The 12,009-nt window shown below is 54.7% G+C and overlaps 4 protein-coding genes across 4 annotated transcripts; 3 read left to right on the top strand and 1 right to left on the bottom strand.

Annotated features, from left to right (window-relative positions):
- Window positions 1-948: 948 nt before the first annotated feature.
- Window positions 949-4,107, top strand: DICSQDRAFT_103577 (clathrin adaptor mu subunit). The gene is made up of 9 exons (XM_007364347.1): window positions 949-1,003; window positions 1,051-1,262; window positions 1,319-1,431; window positions 1,502-1,752; window positions 1,809-1,943; window positions 1,997-2,374; window positions 2,433-3,560; window positions 3,630-3,754; window positions 3,819-4,107. The coding sequence occupies exons 1-7, from the start codon at window positions 966-968 to the stop codon at window positions 2,596-2,598; spliced, it is 1,293 nt and encodes a 430-aa protein (XP_007364409.1). The 5' UTR covers window positions 949-965; the 3' UTR covers window positions 2,599-3,560; window positions 3,630-3,754; window positions 3,819-4,107.
- A 170-nt stretch (window positions 4,108-4,277) lies between these two features.
- DICSQDRAFT_135317 (defender against death DAD protein) lies at window positions 4,278-5,598 on the top strand. Its single transcript, XM_007364348.1, has 8 exons — window positions 4,278-4,504; window positions 4,555-4,653; window positions 4,721-4,973; window positions 5,025-5,098; window positions 5,159-5,196; window positions 5,252-5,278; window positions 5,337-5,374; window positions 5,435-5,598. Exons 1-3 carry the CDS (start codon window positions 4,299-4,301, stop codon window positions 4,785-4,787), a joined length of 372 nt encoding a protein of 123 aa, XP_007364410.1. The 5' UTR covers window positions 4,278-4,298; the 3' UTR covers window positions 4,788-4,973; window positions 5,025-5,098; window positions 5,159-5,196; window positions 5,252-5,278; window positions 5,337-5,374; window positions 5,435-5,598.
- Window positions 5,599-7,084: 1,486 nt separating this feature from the next.
- Window positions 7,085-9,761, top strand: DICSQDRAFT_179719 (uncharacterized protein). The gene is made up of 6 exons (XM_007364349.1): window positions 7,085-7,385; window positions 7,450-7,561; window positions 8,302-8,942; window positions 8,995-9,051; window positions 9,121-9,279; window positions 9,352-9,761. Exons 3-6 carry the CDS (start codon window positions 8,787-8,789, stop codon window positions 9,442-9,444), a joined length of 465 nt encoding a protein of 154 aa, XP_007364411.1. The 5' UTR covers window positions 7,085-7,385; window positions 7,450-7,561; window positions 8,302-8,786; the 3' UTR covers window positions 9,445-9,761.
- A 1,353-nt stretch (window positions 9,762-11,114) lies between these two features.
- On the bottom strand, window positions 11,115-11,816 carry DICSQDRAFT_135320 (uncharacterized protein). The gene is made up of 2 exons (XM_007364350.1): window positions 11,794-11,816; window positions 11,115-11,695 (listed from the first exon to the last, which is right to left on the bottom strand). The coding sequence occupies exon 2, from the start codon at window positions 11,578-11,580 to the stop codon at window positions 11,350-11,352; it is 231 nt and encodes a 76-aa protein (XP_007364412.1). The 5' UTR covers window positions 11,581-11,695; window positions 11,794-11,816; the 3' UTR covers window positions 11,115-11,349.
- Between the last annotated feature and the right edge of the window lie 193 nt (window positions 11,817-12,009).

Consider the following 12,009-nt stretch of genomic DNA (forward strand, 5'->3'; position numbering starts at 1 on the left):
ATGGCGACGCTGTTGTTCTCTAGCGCCCATTGTTCGTTCCCTGTATATAGCTGGATCCCTTGCTACCTGGAGACTCTAGTTTCGACCTCTTGTCTCCAGGTAAGCCATCGTGTATTTCGCTCTGTAGATACCTCGCTCAATACACAACTTGTCTCCAGTCCTGCCTGTTGAGCTCCGCTCCAGTCTCACTGCGATCAGAGCTCGTCGGCGCTCCTGCCTGCCTCGCTCGTCTCCACTTACTCGCTCGACAGTCAGTCGTAACAGACATTATGTAAGCCAGCCACTGTCCACAAACATCGTGATTTTCACCCTGCTGGGCTCACTTTGAGCTCTGGGTGCTCTTACAAAAGTTGTAGAAGAGCTAACACATCATTGATTCTCTCGCGCAGTTTTTCCATTTACCTTGTATCTACATATCTAAGCCCTAACTCGAAAATCACCACGAGAGACCTTGTGCATTCGATGTCCATGATAAACTTTCACCACTTGTCTCAGTCGTAATGTGTAGGAAAAAGGAAGTCGCGTTTGGGCGCAGTGCAAACGCGTGAGGTACTACGCGTTGCGAGCCAGACTATATATATACATGTAAACAAGACTCTGAGACAAAATATACAGTACGAGACGAAACAAGACCAGCGTGAGCACAATGTGAGCTCAATTACATAATATGAGATTCAACATAATGGGGAAGTACGGAGAGAGATCTTTATTTTACCTGTCGACCGCCCTTCAGCCACCAGCATTCCTTTCCGCTGTCCTGCCGTCTTATCGAGCCGTCGTCTAGAGGAGATTATCACGCAATTCAAGCCCCGTCCACATCTAGAGGCATAAGCGAAGGCAGGGCGCTCTGACGCGCGCCTCCTCGCTTAACCCGGGCGCTGCCTATCCCCATAGGATTTCGTCCGTCGTGGGCCATCCGCCTCCACCTTTTTACGCTCAGCTCTCAACGCACCTTCCCCTCTAGCATGGCCCTTGACGGACTCATTATCCTTGACACTACAGGGTATGCTGTTGGGCCTCTCGAATTGTTGGCTTGCTGACCTAGCCAAGACGTCCCATCGTGCAGTCCGGCTTCCACTCCTTCCCGCCGGCTTACTCCCTTCTCCATATCGATGCTGTGAATACTGCACTTGCAAGTGCCAAGCGTCCGAGCGACGTGGATCCTGTCATATACGTTCAAGGCCTTAACCTGGAGAGTCCCAGCGCGTGCTGCTATATGAAACGTGGGGAGCTGAGGTATCTTTGTCCCGTGAGCGGAGATGGTGAGTACATCTAGCTATTCACCGGAGGCTATGGAATAGACGTTTTCTGTCGATAGTGGACCCTTTATACGCGTTTGCGTTCTTACAGACCTTCGTCGACATCCTTCACGAATACTTCGGGCATCTGTCTGCTGAGACTCTGAAAGACAACTTTGACATAGTGTATCAGGTGCGTTTGTCCCAAACACTCTCCCTAGGAAGACCACTAATATTGTGCGCTATGCGATGATGTGTCATAGTTGCTTGAAGAAACTCTTGATTCCGGAGGTCACCCCCTTACCACCTCTCCCAATGCTCTCCGTGACATAGTTCTCCCACCTTCACTTCTCCACAAGGTGCTCTCAGTGGCCGGTGTCTCCGGTCTGGCCAGCTCCACCGCAACATCGCATCCGTTCGCGTCGCCCATCCCATGGCGGAAAGCTGGAGTACGCTACAACAACAATGAGATTTACTTCGATGTTGTGGAGACACTTGAGGCGATAGTGAACAAGTCCGTGAACACTCTCAACGCTCATTGTAAACATCCGGTCGAACTTATTTGCGCAGGAATGGGACACCAGCAGTGAGCACTGTATGGGGGCGTGTCGACTCGAATTGCAAGCTGTCGGGCACGCCGGACTTGCTGCTCACGTTTTCGAACGCGCAATCACTGCTCGATTGCTCGTTCCACCCTTGCGTTCGGTACGTCCATGCTCTCACTCCGGACCTGCGACCTGCTCACATCGACGGTATAGCCTGCAGAGATGGTCACGCGACAAGGTGCTCTCCTTCGTGCCACCAGACGGCAAGTTCAAGCTTATGGACTACCGCTATGCCCCCGCGACGGCCAGCGCCGTTGCGCAGACCTCGATACCCTTTATGCTACGTCCCACCGTCCAGATCGACGAGCACGGAGGATCCGTGGACCTGACACTCAGTTCGCGCCTGACCACACGGTCGATGGAGAACGTGTTTGTAGAGTTGTACTTGGGCGACGGCGCGTCTGGCGCGAGCTGCACTGCGTCCCATGGCGCGTCCTGGTCGTACAGTCCGAAGACGCAGACGTTGGTGTGGGAGCTGAAGCAGGTTGTCCCGTCAGCGAACTACAATATCCGTGGTACCTTTTCCTCAACGTATGCTGCGACTGTTCCTCTGCATTACACTGCAGTGCGCTGATTGTTCGTAATACAGAGCGGAACACCCACGACCATCTCGTGCCTTCCGTGTGCGCTTCGAAGTACCCCAGTACAATTACTCCGCCATCAAAATCGAGCAACTCAAGCTCACTGGGGAGGTCTATAAGCCGTACAAAGGCATGCGGGGCAGCTCGCTAGGTAACATAGAGTGGAGATGGTAGTCATCATTAGCCTTGCATGTACATGTATACTCCTCAGATTCCCGGATGTCGCCCGTCGCGCGTGTGGGTCAGTGTGTAGACCCCAAGCCAAATTAAGTGTACTTTTGGACTCTATACGACTATATGTGAGTAAAAAGATGCACGACAGAATGCAAGCGAGCGATCCCCGATGAGCGATCCAACCTCCGCAGCAAATCCCGACAGAAGCTCACTGCCCTCCTCCGGCCTTGTCCAACGACTCAAAGCGGTTGCCGAGGGGCGTTGGCCCTAACGATCGTCTCGTACACATGGGTAACCTTCTGCCAGTCGACGACCGACCAGAAACGCTTCATATACTCCTCCTTGCCCCACACGCCGTACCCCGCGCTGATCCACGCACGCTCGTGTACGGACACGCAGAAGAGCGGGAAGAGCGTCTCCGCGGTCTTCTTCCCGTCCCGCTCGGTCGCGTTCAGCGTCTTGTCGACGTCTTCGTAGGTGCCTCGTGGGCGCGCCCACGCCGACATCGTCCGGTTGTGCCCATGCGGGTCGAGCCCAGGGGCCCCGTGCGCGACACCTGACAACGGGGAGCTCGCTGCAGGGGGAGGCGAGGACGAAGCGCCTGCAGTGGGTCCGGGCGCAGGCTCGTGGGAGGGGTAAGGGAACACGTCCTCAGGTAAGGACTGGAAGATGGGCTCGCCGACGATGCGCTGCCACTCCTCGAACGCGGGGGACGGTTTGGAGGAGCGGACGAGGAGGGTGCCGGCGCCGAAGGTGGGGACGATGCCGAGCTGGCCGTTCTGGTCCGTGACGAGCCAAATGTAACCGGAGGAGAACATGCCGAGGACGGCGGCGCTGAAGTTGGACTTGAAGTGCGTGAGGGAGCCGTAGTCGAAACTGATGCGGCGAGAGAGGGACTTCCTGTCTGAAGGGTTGACATGGAGCGCGGCTTCGTGGGAGGACGCGTCCGCAGGAGGGGGTTTCTACGGAGGTGACAAAGGGAGGTCAGTCGAGATGCACGGGATATGTTAAAAGGCATAGGGGATACATACAAGGTTTTCAAGGAAGAACGAGTTGTTCAGAGCCTCCGATGCATAGTTGAACTCCAATACCTTATTAGGGTCTCGGGCGGAGTCAATGATAGTCTGGACTATGCTCTTATTCTCCAGAGAGGTACCTGACGATGCCAGCTGGGTGTTCAGTGAATGCAGTTACATTGTGGGATCAGCAGCGCAACACACCTCGGATTTGGTCATTCAATCTATCTAAGAGCCCCTGCTGGTAGTCCTCCGCAATCATCTTGAGTGAGTGGGGAGGGAGGAACGACCCTAAGCCCTCCTCGACCGGATACGAGAGCTGCTTCCGTTGATGGAGCGCTCTTGACTGAATGCGACATGAGCGAGGGGCTGCACGCGCCGCACGCGAGGTGCTGGCCGCGACGCGAAGACCAAAGCTGGACATTGTGCCGCGTCAGTGAGGACAACAAAGGCGGGAGTTGGGACAGGGCCGGGAGCACGCGAGACACGAGACACAGGGAGGAGACCGACTGCTGCTGTGGGCGCCTCGCCAAACTTTTTGGGACGCTCTACGGGCGCTTCTGCGGCCTGGCGTAGCTGCCGCTTTGGGCGTGACCCCGACTGCGCCCGTGCTATACTTGACTTCTCCACGTCGACACCGTCCCCCTCCACCCCTCGCTTTCGTACCGACACTCACGTTCCTTCATGCCTGCCGCCAAAATCGCACCATCCAAGACGGCTGGCTCGTCGCAGAGCCCACTCCTGTCTTTGTGGAAGGCGTATTACGAATCGACCTCCACTCGGCTCAAGACGATCGACGCATTCCTGGTCTTCCTCATGCTCTCCGGCATCATCCAGTTCCTCTATTGCGTCCTTATCACCAACTTCCCCTTCAACGCGTTTCTGGCGGGGTACGCCTTCTACATATCCTGTCATACTTGTACTCAAAAAGTATCCTCAGTTTCGCAAGCTGCGTCGGACAGTTCGTCCTCGCGGCGTCCCTCCGTGCGCAAGTGAACCCCGCCAACCGCAGCGAGTTCAAGGATGTTTCACCAGAACGGTACGTCGTCGATACATGACGGATGCAATCGCGTGTCCTAAAGTTACGTTACGGTCCGTATGCGCAGAGCCTTCGCGGACTTCGCGCTAGGCTCGATTGTACTACACTTTTTCGTGTACAATTTCCTGGGATGACCGTAAGCCGCTGCCGGCATGGTGTGCTGAAGGAGGGTGTCTTGCTGGATCGTGGACGGCGCGGACGTACGTGTACATGGGTGATGTGTATAACCCGGAGCTATAAATATTCCGTCGTCATCCAAGGAGAGGCAGGGAGTGCGAAGAGTGGTGTGGACAGCGTATGTGATAGCAGACGAGTGGTGGCTGGTGGATAGATGTGAGCAGACGAAGAGGACGATGGTCCTGACGACATACAGTAATGTATGCCTCTGGAACAACATGCATGCAGAAGCGAGGGTGGTCTACTTCCGTTCGAATGAGGAGGACCGCTGAATGTCGACGGTGGCTAAGCGCGCGACGCAAGTAATAGGAGTTTTTGAGCGACGTACCCCGCATATTACCACTACAAAGTCGAACAAGTACTCTCCTACCACGGCAGTGTCAATGAGGAATAGACTGAGCCGCATATACTACCTACGTACCAAACTCGAGGTAGGAACGGAGGATCTCTGAGGATGAACGGCGGTGAGCTGAGCTACAGAAGAGATACAAGCTCAAAACCCTCACGTCGGATGTCTTTGTTGGGCACGTCAGACAACTTAGGCCTGTCAAGGGGCCACTCTACTATCACTCCGAGCCCGGGAGCCACAGATATTGGAACTCACGTAAGGCCGGTCGTCCTCCTGATTCCCGCCAAGAATGCACTCAATAGTGCCGCGTCGATGCCCAGGTGGATGAGAGTGCCGAACATTTCAGGAAGAATTGTGTTTCTCTGGGAATGCTGAAGGTGCGATGCAAGGAAACACAAGAGCAGATGTTCTCGAGAAGACGTCTGGAGGTTCTGAAGAAAGGTATTTGTTGCCCACAGGCGGCGGGCGACCTCGTTGACTCCGGGCCGGGGCCCACGTGGGTTTGTTTACTTCTAAAGCCGTTGCCAAACAAACGATCCCAATCATATCATCCTCCCGACAAACCATTTCCGCACTTATATCATAAAGCTAGACCCCAGAGCGGCGGATATGCCGCCTGACCTCCTGTAGACATACGAAGTCATCCAGGCCGGATTACAGATGTTAGCGCCTACGTCAGGGTGGCGTTAGACTGCGTGAGTGTGGCGGTCAAGGTTGTTCCTCGTATCGACAGCTTGACCCTGAGGTCCCTACGTACAGACGCTGCGCATGTGCTAAGGAGCGTAACAAAAACATCTCCGCGGTCCCACTGTCCCATCCCCCCAGCTGAAAGACCAGGAGACCGCCTGGTTGCCCGAAAAGGGTCAACGTGGGCCTTTGGCTCAGTGCCGACGTCCGGGGCCGACGCTATTCACAGAGATCAGCGGTATTGAAGCCATGGGACCCAAGACGGAGGTGTATGTACTAGAACTGGGTGGACGCGACTAGCATGTTGGCCATTCAGGGCATGAAGAAAGTCCTTGATCGCGAGCTGCGCCGATGAGGTTAAGGCACAAATCACGAATCGCATACGGGAGGTCGACCGTTGGCAAAAGACGTCTGAGACGAGGGTTATGTCTAACAGCTCTACGAAGTGAGGGCCCTCAACTGTGATACAGTGAGAATATAGGTCTCAGAGGTCCCTGAGGACCGTCAGTCGAAGTGATTCGGCCAATCAGGCGAGATAAACCTAGCGAGAGACAAGGACTGAGAATGCCGCAACTTGCGGCGGACAGGATGATCAGATAGATGCTCACCAGGTATATTGTCGACCTTGTCTAATAACATTGTAACGCTCCTCCGTGGCTCATGCCTGTATCCTGGATTTCGATCAACTGGGCCGGGACGCAACAGGCGGGATTCTTTCAGGCGGTGCGGAGAGACAGCAACCAGGTCCTGTGGGGCTGCGAATGAATTTGGGAGACGAATTGGAGTCATCACATCGGAAATGAGGTTGTGTAAGGGAAGACGGTGAACAGGAGGCAGCCACATGATAATCCAGTGATGTACAGCGGAAGAATGAAGCCAGGGGACGACATGGTAGGAGGACGCGATCGGCCATATCGAGTCTGTGGATTGCCGCGTAGGATGGAGCAGTACTGTGTTGGCAGGACCCTTGGCTCATACGCTCCTAAGCTGGTGGTCGTGGGACACGAAGGCTTGTAGTCAGGAGCAGCAGGGCACAATATAGAATACAGTGACGGACGTAATGGCTGACAAATTTAGAGTAGAATGGAGGACGAGAAAGGGGTCGACCCGAATGAGCGGCAGGATGATTGCGGCGGAGTTCGAGACGCGGAGGAGAGATCGCTATCCCCCTAGGCCGCTCTCGCCGGTTTCACCTCCCCGTCGACGGACATCATACCCACACCTTTTCCTGCATGTAGGCCATCGCCCCTATTGTTTGGAACACTCGTGTCTTGGGGCTCTTCTGGCCTGTGGATTTACATCTTTGCCCCGATGCCTTCACAACTTAAGGCTACCTCGCGTTCTCCAGGCAAGCGGCATGAAGTAACGGCCCAAAAATTCGGCGGAGAACCCTGAATTGTCTGGATTGCACACCCCTCACCTCCCGCTCTGCTGCGGCTGTGAACATCTGGCTTGCGCAGATGGTGTGGGTGATATGGGTGGTAGGGAGGCCATATTGTCGGTGAGATCATGACTACCCGTTGGTTGCGTTTCACCAAATCAGGGCACTGCTCTCTCGCGCTGATCATCAAATATGTTCAAAGGCAGTCGATGCACTATGTACTCAACTTTTGGTCACACATTGTCACCTCAAAGCCTTAGTTCCGAATAGGGGACGTGGACATCTGTCGGACTGCTCTACCATGAGGAATCCCGGTGAGCTTCTTTTTTTCTCTCTTTTTGGTCATTGCATTCTTTCGCTTCAACATGCCGCTACGACATGGTCATGTCGCAACACACCGATGCCAGCACTTTGGCTAGGTATTCCTGCATTTGTGGCCTCGTCGGCCTCGGGGAGCGCTGAGCGTTCACCACGGTCAGGCTCCACGAGTCTGCTGCGCACATACAATGACGGTTGAAAGTCTTCCCTGTTGCACATAGCATGCGAAGAGTTGATACTCTGTGTATGAATAGAAGACATGCGCAAGGACTCACAGTCTGGTCACTAGTACTGCGCTCGTCTTTCTCCGTGACATGTGACACGTAACGCAACGCTCCCTAAGTGACTACGCGTCTCGAAAGGCCCTTAGGCCTCGTAGCCAAAAGCGTCACTATAATTACTAGGTGGTACAGCGTGTAACCGCCCTCTTGCGGGGAAATACCAGGGCAGAGTGTCTGGAACGAGAAATGCGAGCAGTAAAGGGCAATATTCCGGTACTTTGATTGACGCGTCACAAATTCGGACAACTTCTAGAGACTCAATGACAGGCCCTCTCGAGGTCCAAGAACTGGCCAGAAGGGAACTCTGGTCTAAGGTGTGCCCTGGGATGCTTACGTATGCTGTGGACCGCAAGTCATCCCTCTCCAAGGATGCTGTTCACGACATCGTGCCATTTCCATCGCTCGCAAACTCCGGCTGGTATATCGCTCTGATTCGCAGCATTATTTCATTGTAGGACTCGCCTGGCGACTCCGATGCCCAGGAATCAATGTGTACGATTGGCTGGCAACAAGGTGCGAAACATCGCGGAGGTTCCTCTGCCTCGATCATTGGCGGTGAGGCCATGCATGTTGTCGTCGGGGAGAGCGACCGAGTTCGAGGACACGGGAGAGCAAATTCGGGAGGTAGAGCAAGGGCTAGATGGAGGAGTGCGCGTATCGAGGGACTCGCCTAGGACATCTTCTGGCCGCATTGCACTGCCAGCCGTCCTCAATCATCCTTGAAGACGGCGGCGTATGGCGCGCAAATTTTTTCGCCGCAGTCGCGGGTCCTTCTTTGCTATCGCCGCCGTCTATATAACCCTCCATTAGCTCTCAGAACGTCGTGCCTTTCTGATTGCCCACCCTCTACGTAGCCTTCCCCTTCGCTTTGGTCGGGGTGCGTGGCGCCTGTCCTCTAGGAGTACCTTGCGCGACAGACCACTAGCATATCATACTACTGATGCTTGTCGACCCCCCATACCCGTCATTCACATTGGTCATGATCGCCGCCGACCCCTCGCTCCGTCTCCCTTCGTACCGTTCCTCCCACCTCGGGAGATTTCATCCCTACCCTCGAGGAGGCTCTCGTCGCTCGGAGGACCGTGACATTTTCGTGGTGCGTCGTCCCGATGATTCGCTCGAGTTCGTTGATGGAAGCATCACATTAGAACGCGTACATGTACACCGAAGGGTCCTCGACGAACGTGCCAGCACAACCGTGTCTTGTGAGTTTCTTTCCCGTGTAGTGCGGTTGGCGCTGAGTGGATGTTGTGTTGTGGTTGTGGTTGTCGCAGCGCCCCGCTAGACGCTGTGTCGAGGTCCCGGACAACGACGTCTCCAGCTTCGAGCTCGACCCTCCCGTCGTCGGGGTCGAGTACGACGAGTACGAGCTTCGCGCTTTCAGCGGCGTGCCGACAGGGCTGAGCCGTAGCAAGCTCGCCGAGGCCCTGGCCGTGAGTGTCTTTGGGGTCCTTCTAGATTGGAGATTTGCGCACGCGGGGAGCTGATGCATGATGGTGTGACAGGATCTGCTCGGCGAGCTCTGCCGTAGGTGCTCGCAGCTGACGCTGGGGACTCTGTTTGGCACCGTGAAGTCCGGCGTCGAGCGGCCCAAGTAGACGTGTCGTGCTCGGTGTGGGGATAGTAGCGAGCGGCACATCGTTTGCACCCTACCTCGAGTTGCGGGAGGGCTGCTCGCTGTAGAGATGTCTGCTCGATCTTTTTCTTGCTTTCGTTCTTTGCTGTCGCGTCTTCCTTTAGCTATCCATGTCCATGTAGGTGCTCTGTTTTCTTTAGCACACCTTGCACGTAGTCCGAAAACCATGTAGCATAGTCATCTTGGATCTCTTACCCCTCTTCCTTTCTCGTGTATAGCTTGATCTCGGAGTGCTTCCCTTAGGCAGTAAACCGGATTGATAACCAATAAAATATATTCATGACATATTCACTACAACGGTACTTCAAAAGAACTCGTGAGGTGGCGCCTCGCTGGGCAGGAGATACGTACGTCGGCGCGAAGATTGCAGCATGGGAAGGAGATGCCCGCTGCAGATACAACTAACGAGTTCCCGCAGGACTGAATGAACAGTGATTTGATGCCCATTTCAACAGGCATATAAGCGGAAGACGAGAGTACAGGCACAGGTAAGAATTGCTATTGGGGAGGCGCTCTGGTTGTGCCGGCCAACTCGAGAGGACGCTGGTAAATGCGACTGACAGGGAGCCCGTTTTTCGGAGTGCAAGATAGCATTGCGACGGGGGGCGAGAGGATCGGTGAGGAGCAAGGGGATCGGGTGGCACAGTCGGAACGGTGGTTATGGCCAGTCAGTTGTGGCAGCTGGGGTTTTTGGGAGTCCAGTTGTGCAGATAAAGAGGCGACACTGGTTGGCTGTACCACAGAATCTAACCGGGAAGCGAGGAAGGCAGCAAGAAATTGGTCTAATGGAATACCTTACCTGAATGATTCTCTCATCTCCCATCCACCGCGACTTTTGCAGTCGATCAACAGTCGGAAACATGCTGCTCTTGCTGCATCCTCCGCGCTGGCTGAGTGTAATGATGACGAGTAGAACAACTAGCACGAGGGTTGAGCTGCCTACGCAAATGCAGGATGAGCGTGACAGTTCCTGCTTGGCTTTGCTGCAGGTCGGGACCGTTGAAGGAACAACTTGTAGAGAGCGTGGACCGGACCGATGCAGGGTCCCGAGGAGATCGCAGGTAGAAAATTGAGGTAGAGCAGTAAGGGGTATCTCAGCGGGTTGGTTGGCAAAGTGTGTGCGTAGAGATCGTCCAGCGAGGTCAGGAGCCTTCGGGACTCCCCCGAGAGGGGCGTAGGTAGAGACTGGCTACCGCTCAAGTCTCATCGACCTTGAACAAGGTACGAGGTGGTAAGGTCGCGCAAAATTTGGCCATGAGGGGGAGCACTGTGAGGGCGGGTGTAGCTGCTAGAAGTGGCTGCCGGAGGGGCGGATTGGATCGAATCGGACCGTCGGCGAGGGCCTCAAGGCAAGCGCGGAGTTGGCATTGGGGCCACCCCGATCGAGCCGCAGCCTCTGATTGTTATCCTCCGTTCCTCAACGACTTTCAGTCTCTTGTCACGCCCTTGCTTGCCCTCTTCATAGTCGGATCTGGATGGCTGCTTTGCTTTTTGCGAAGGCTTGACATTTGTGGCGGTCGAGCACACTGGGCGACATCTCCTGGATTTACGGCTCAATTCGTCCCCAAAGCTCCGTCCTGCTTCGGGTCCGGAGCTGCTACAGCTACAACAGAAGCTGAAAGCCTTCAACGACAATGTCTCGCTGGGCCGCCATCAGCTTCGTCGAGGTGGACACCGTCAAGACCAGCTAGAATGGCCGACCTTGCAGGATCGACCAATCTCTCTGCCCTCGGAACGGGTCCTACGTTACATCAATACTAATTGTGCACGCTGCTCACGCTCACATTCGTGGTTGTCGTTGCCGCGAGGGACAGCTTCCGCTTCCGCAGAGGTGTCAACGACATCTATGGTGATGGTGACTCCGATTTTAGGTGCGTATGTCGATATTGTGTCGCTCCCATTCGCTGTTGTCATTTCGTTCGCTGTCTGTGTTGGTTGTATGCGCAGCCTTTTCTTTGGGTGGGCACTCCGCTGTCTTGATCTCTTGCTTTTGCAAGCATATAGTCGGCTTCCTTCGCGCATTTGCACGCATAGCTTGACGCCAACAGGTTGCACTGGATGGCATGATCAGACAGGCACGCATAGCTTCTTGAGACATGATTCTCGAGGTGGTGGTTGGTATGTACGAACAATCACTTACCGCCATCTCGATCATCTTGTCTATAAGCGCCCAGTGACGTGTCACACTTGACGTGACCAGTATCTTTCCGGATGTAAGTAGACGATATGTTCAGCCTATCATTCATTGAACAGGCTTTAGTTTGGGATGCCAGATGATCACGGGCTGATATATAGGCTGTAATGCATGCAGATGTCTGTTTGAGCCAACAAAATGCCTGAGAGGATCACGTATGGTCTATCTCATACTTGCCAAGGCTAAGTCGGGTGTCCCGAGTAAACGATGGGTGTGAACAGTCTCCATCTCTTCAGCGGAGTAACCTCGAGCCAGGTTTTGGAGCCCATAGGCTACTACTGAAAGAAGGGACTTTGAGTCTATTCACGGTCGAACACACGTATGTTACATGCC

Source organism: Dichomitus squalens (assembly GCF_000275845.1).
Source record: "Dichomitus squalens LYAD-421 SS1 unplaced genomic scaffold DICSQscaffold_8, whole genome shotgun sequence".
Taxonomy (NCBI): Eukaryota; Fungi; Basidiomycota; class Agaricomycetes; order Polyporales; family Polyporaceae; genus Dichomitus; species Dichomitus squalens.

What these genes read in the sequence shown, in the direction of transcription:
- DICSQDRAFT_103577 (XM_007364347.1), top strand. Translation starts at nt 966, where the DNA reads ATGGCCCTTGACGGACTCATTATCCTTGACACTACAGG. An exon ending in ACTTTGACATAGTGTATCAG is followed by an intron (nt 1,432 to 1,501) that starts GTGCGTTTGTCC and finishes GATGTGTCATAG; the next exon opens with TTGCTTGAAGAAACTCTTGA. An exon ending in CGTGGTACCTTTTCCTCAAC is followed by an intron (nt 2,375 to 2,432) that starts GTATGCTGCGAC and finishes TTCGTAATACAG; the next exon opens with AGCGGAACACCCACGACCAT.
- DICSQDRAFT_179719 (XM_007364349.1), top strand. Translation starts at nt 8,787, where the DNA reads ATGCTTGTCGACCCCCCATACCCGTCATTCACATTGGTCATGATCGCC. An exon ending in AGGACCGTGACATTTTCGTG is followed by an intron (nt 8,943 to 8,994) that starts GTGCGTCGTCCC and finishes GCATCACATTAG; the next exon opens with AACGCGTACATGTACACCGA. An exon ending in AGCTCGCCGAGGCCCTGGCC is followed by an intron (nt 9,280 to 9,351) that starts GTGAGTGTCTTT and finishes ATGGTGTGACAG; the next exon opens with GATCTGCTCGGCGAGCTCTG.
- DICSQDRAFT_135317 (XM_007364348.1), top strand. Translation starts at nt 4,299, where the DNA reads ATGCCTGCCGCCAAAATCGCACCATCCAAGACGGCTGGCTCGTCGCAG. An exon ending in TTCAACGCGTTTCTGGCGGG is followed by an intron (nt 4,505 to 4,554) that starts GTACGCCTTCTA and finishes AAGTATCCTCAG; the next exon opens with TTTCGCAAGCTGCGTCGGAC. An exon ending in AAGGATGTTTCACCAGAACG is followed by an intron (nt 4,654 to 4,720) that starts GTACGTCGTCGA and finishes CCGTATGCGCAG; the next exon opens with AGCCTTCGCGGACTTCGCGC.
- DICSQDRAFT_135320 (XM_007364350.1), bottom strand. Translation starts at nt 11,580, where the DNA reads ATGTCTCAAGAAGCTATGCGTGCCTGTCTGATCATGCCATCCAGTGCA.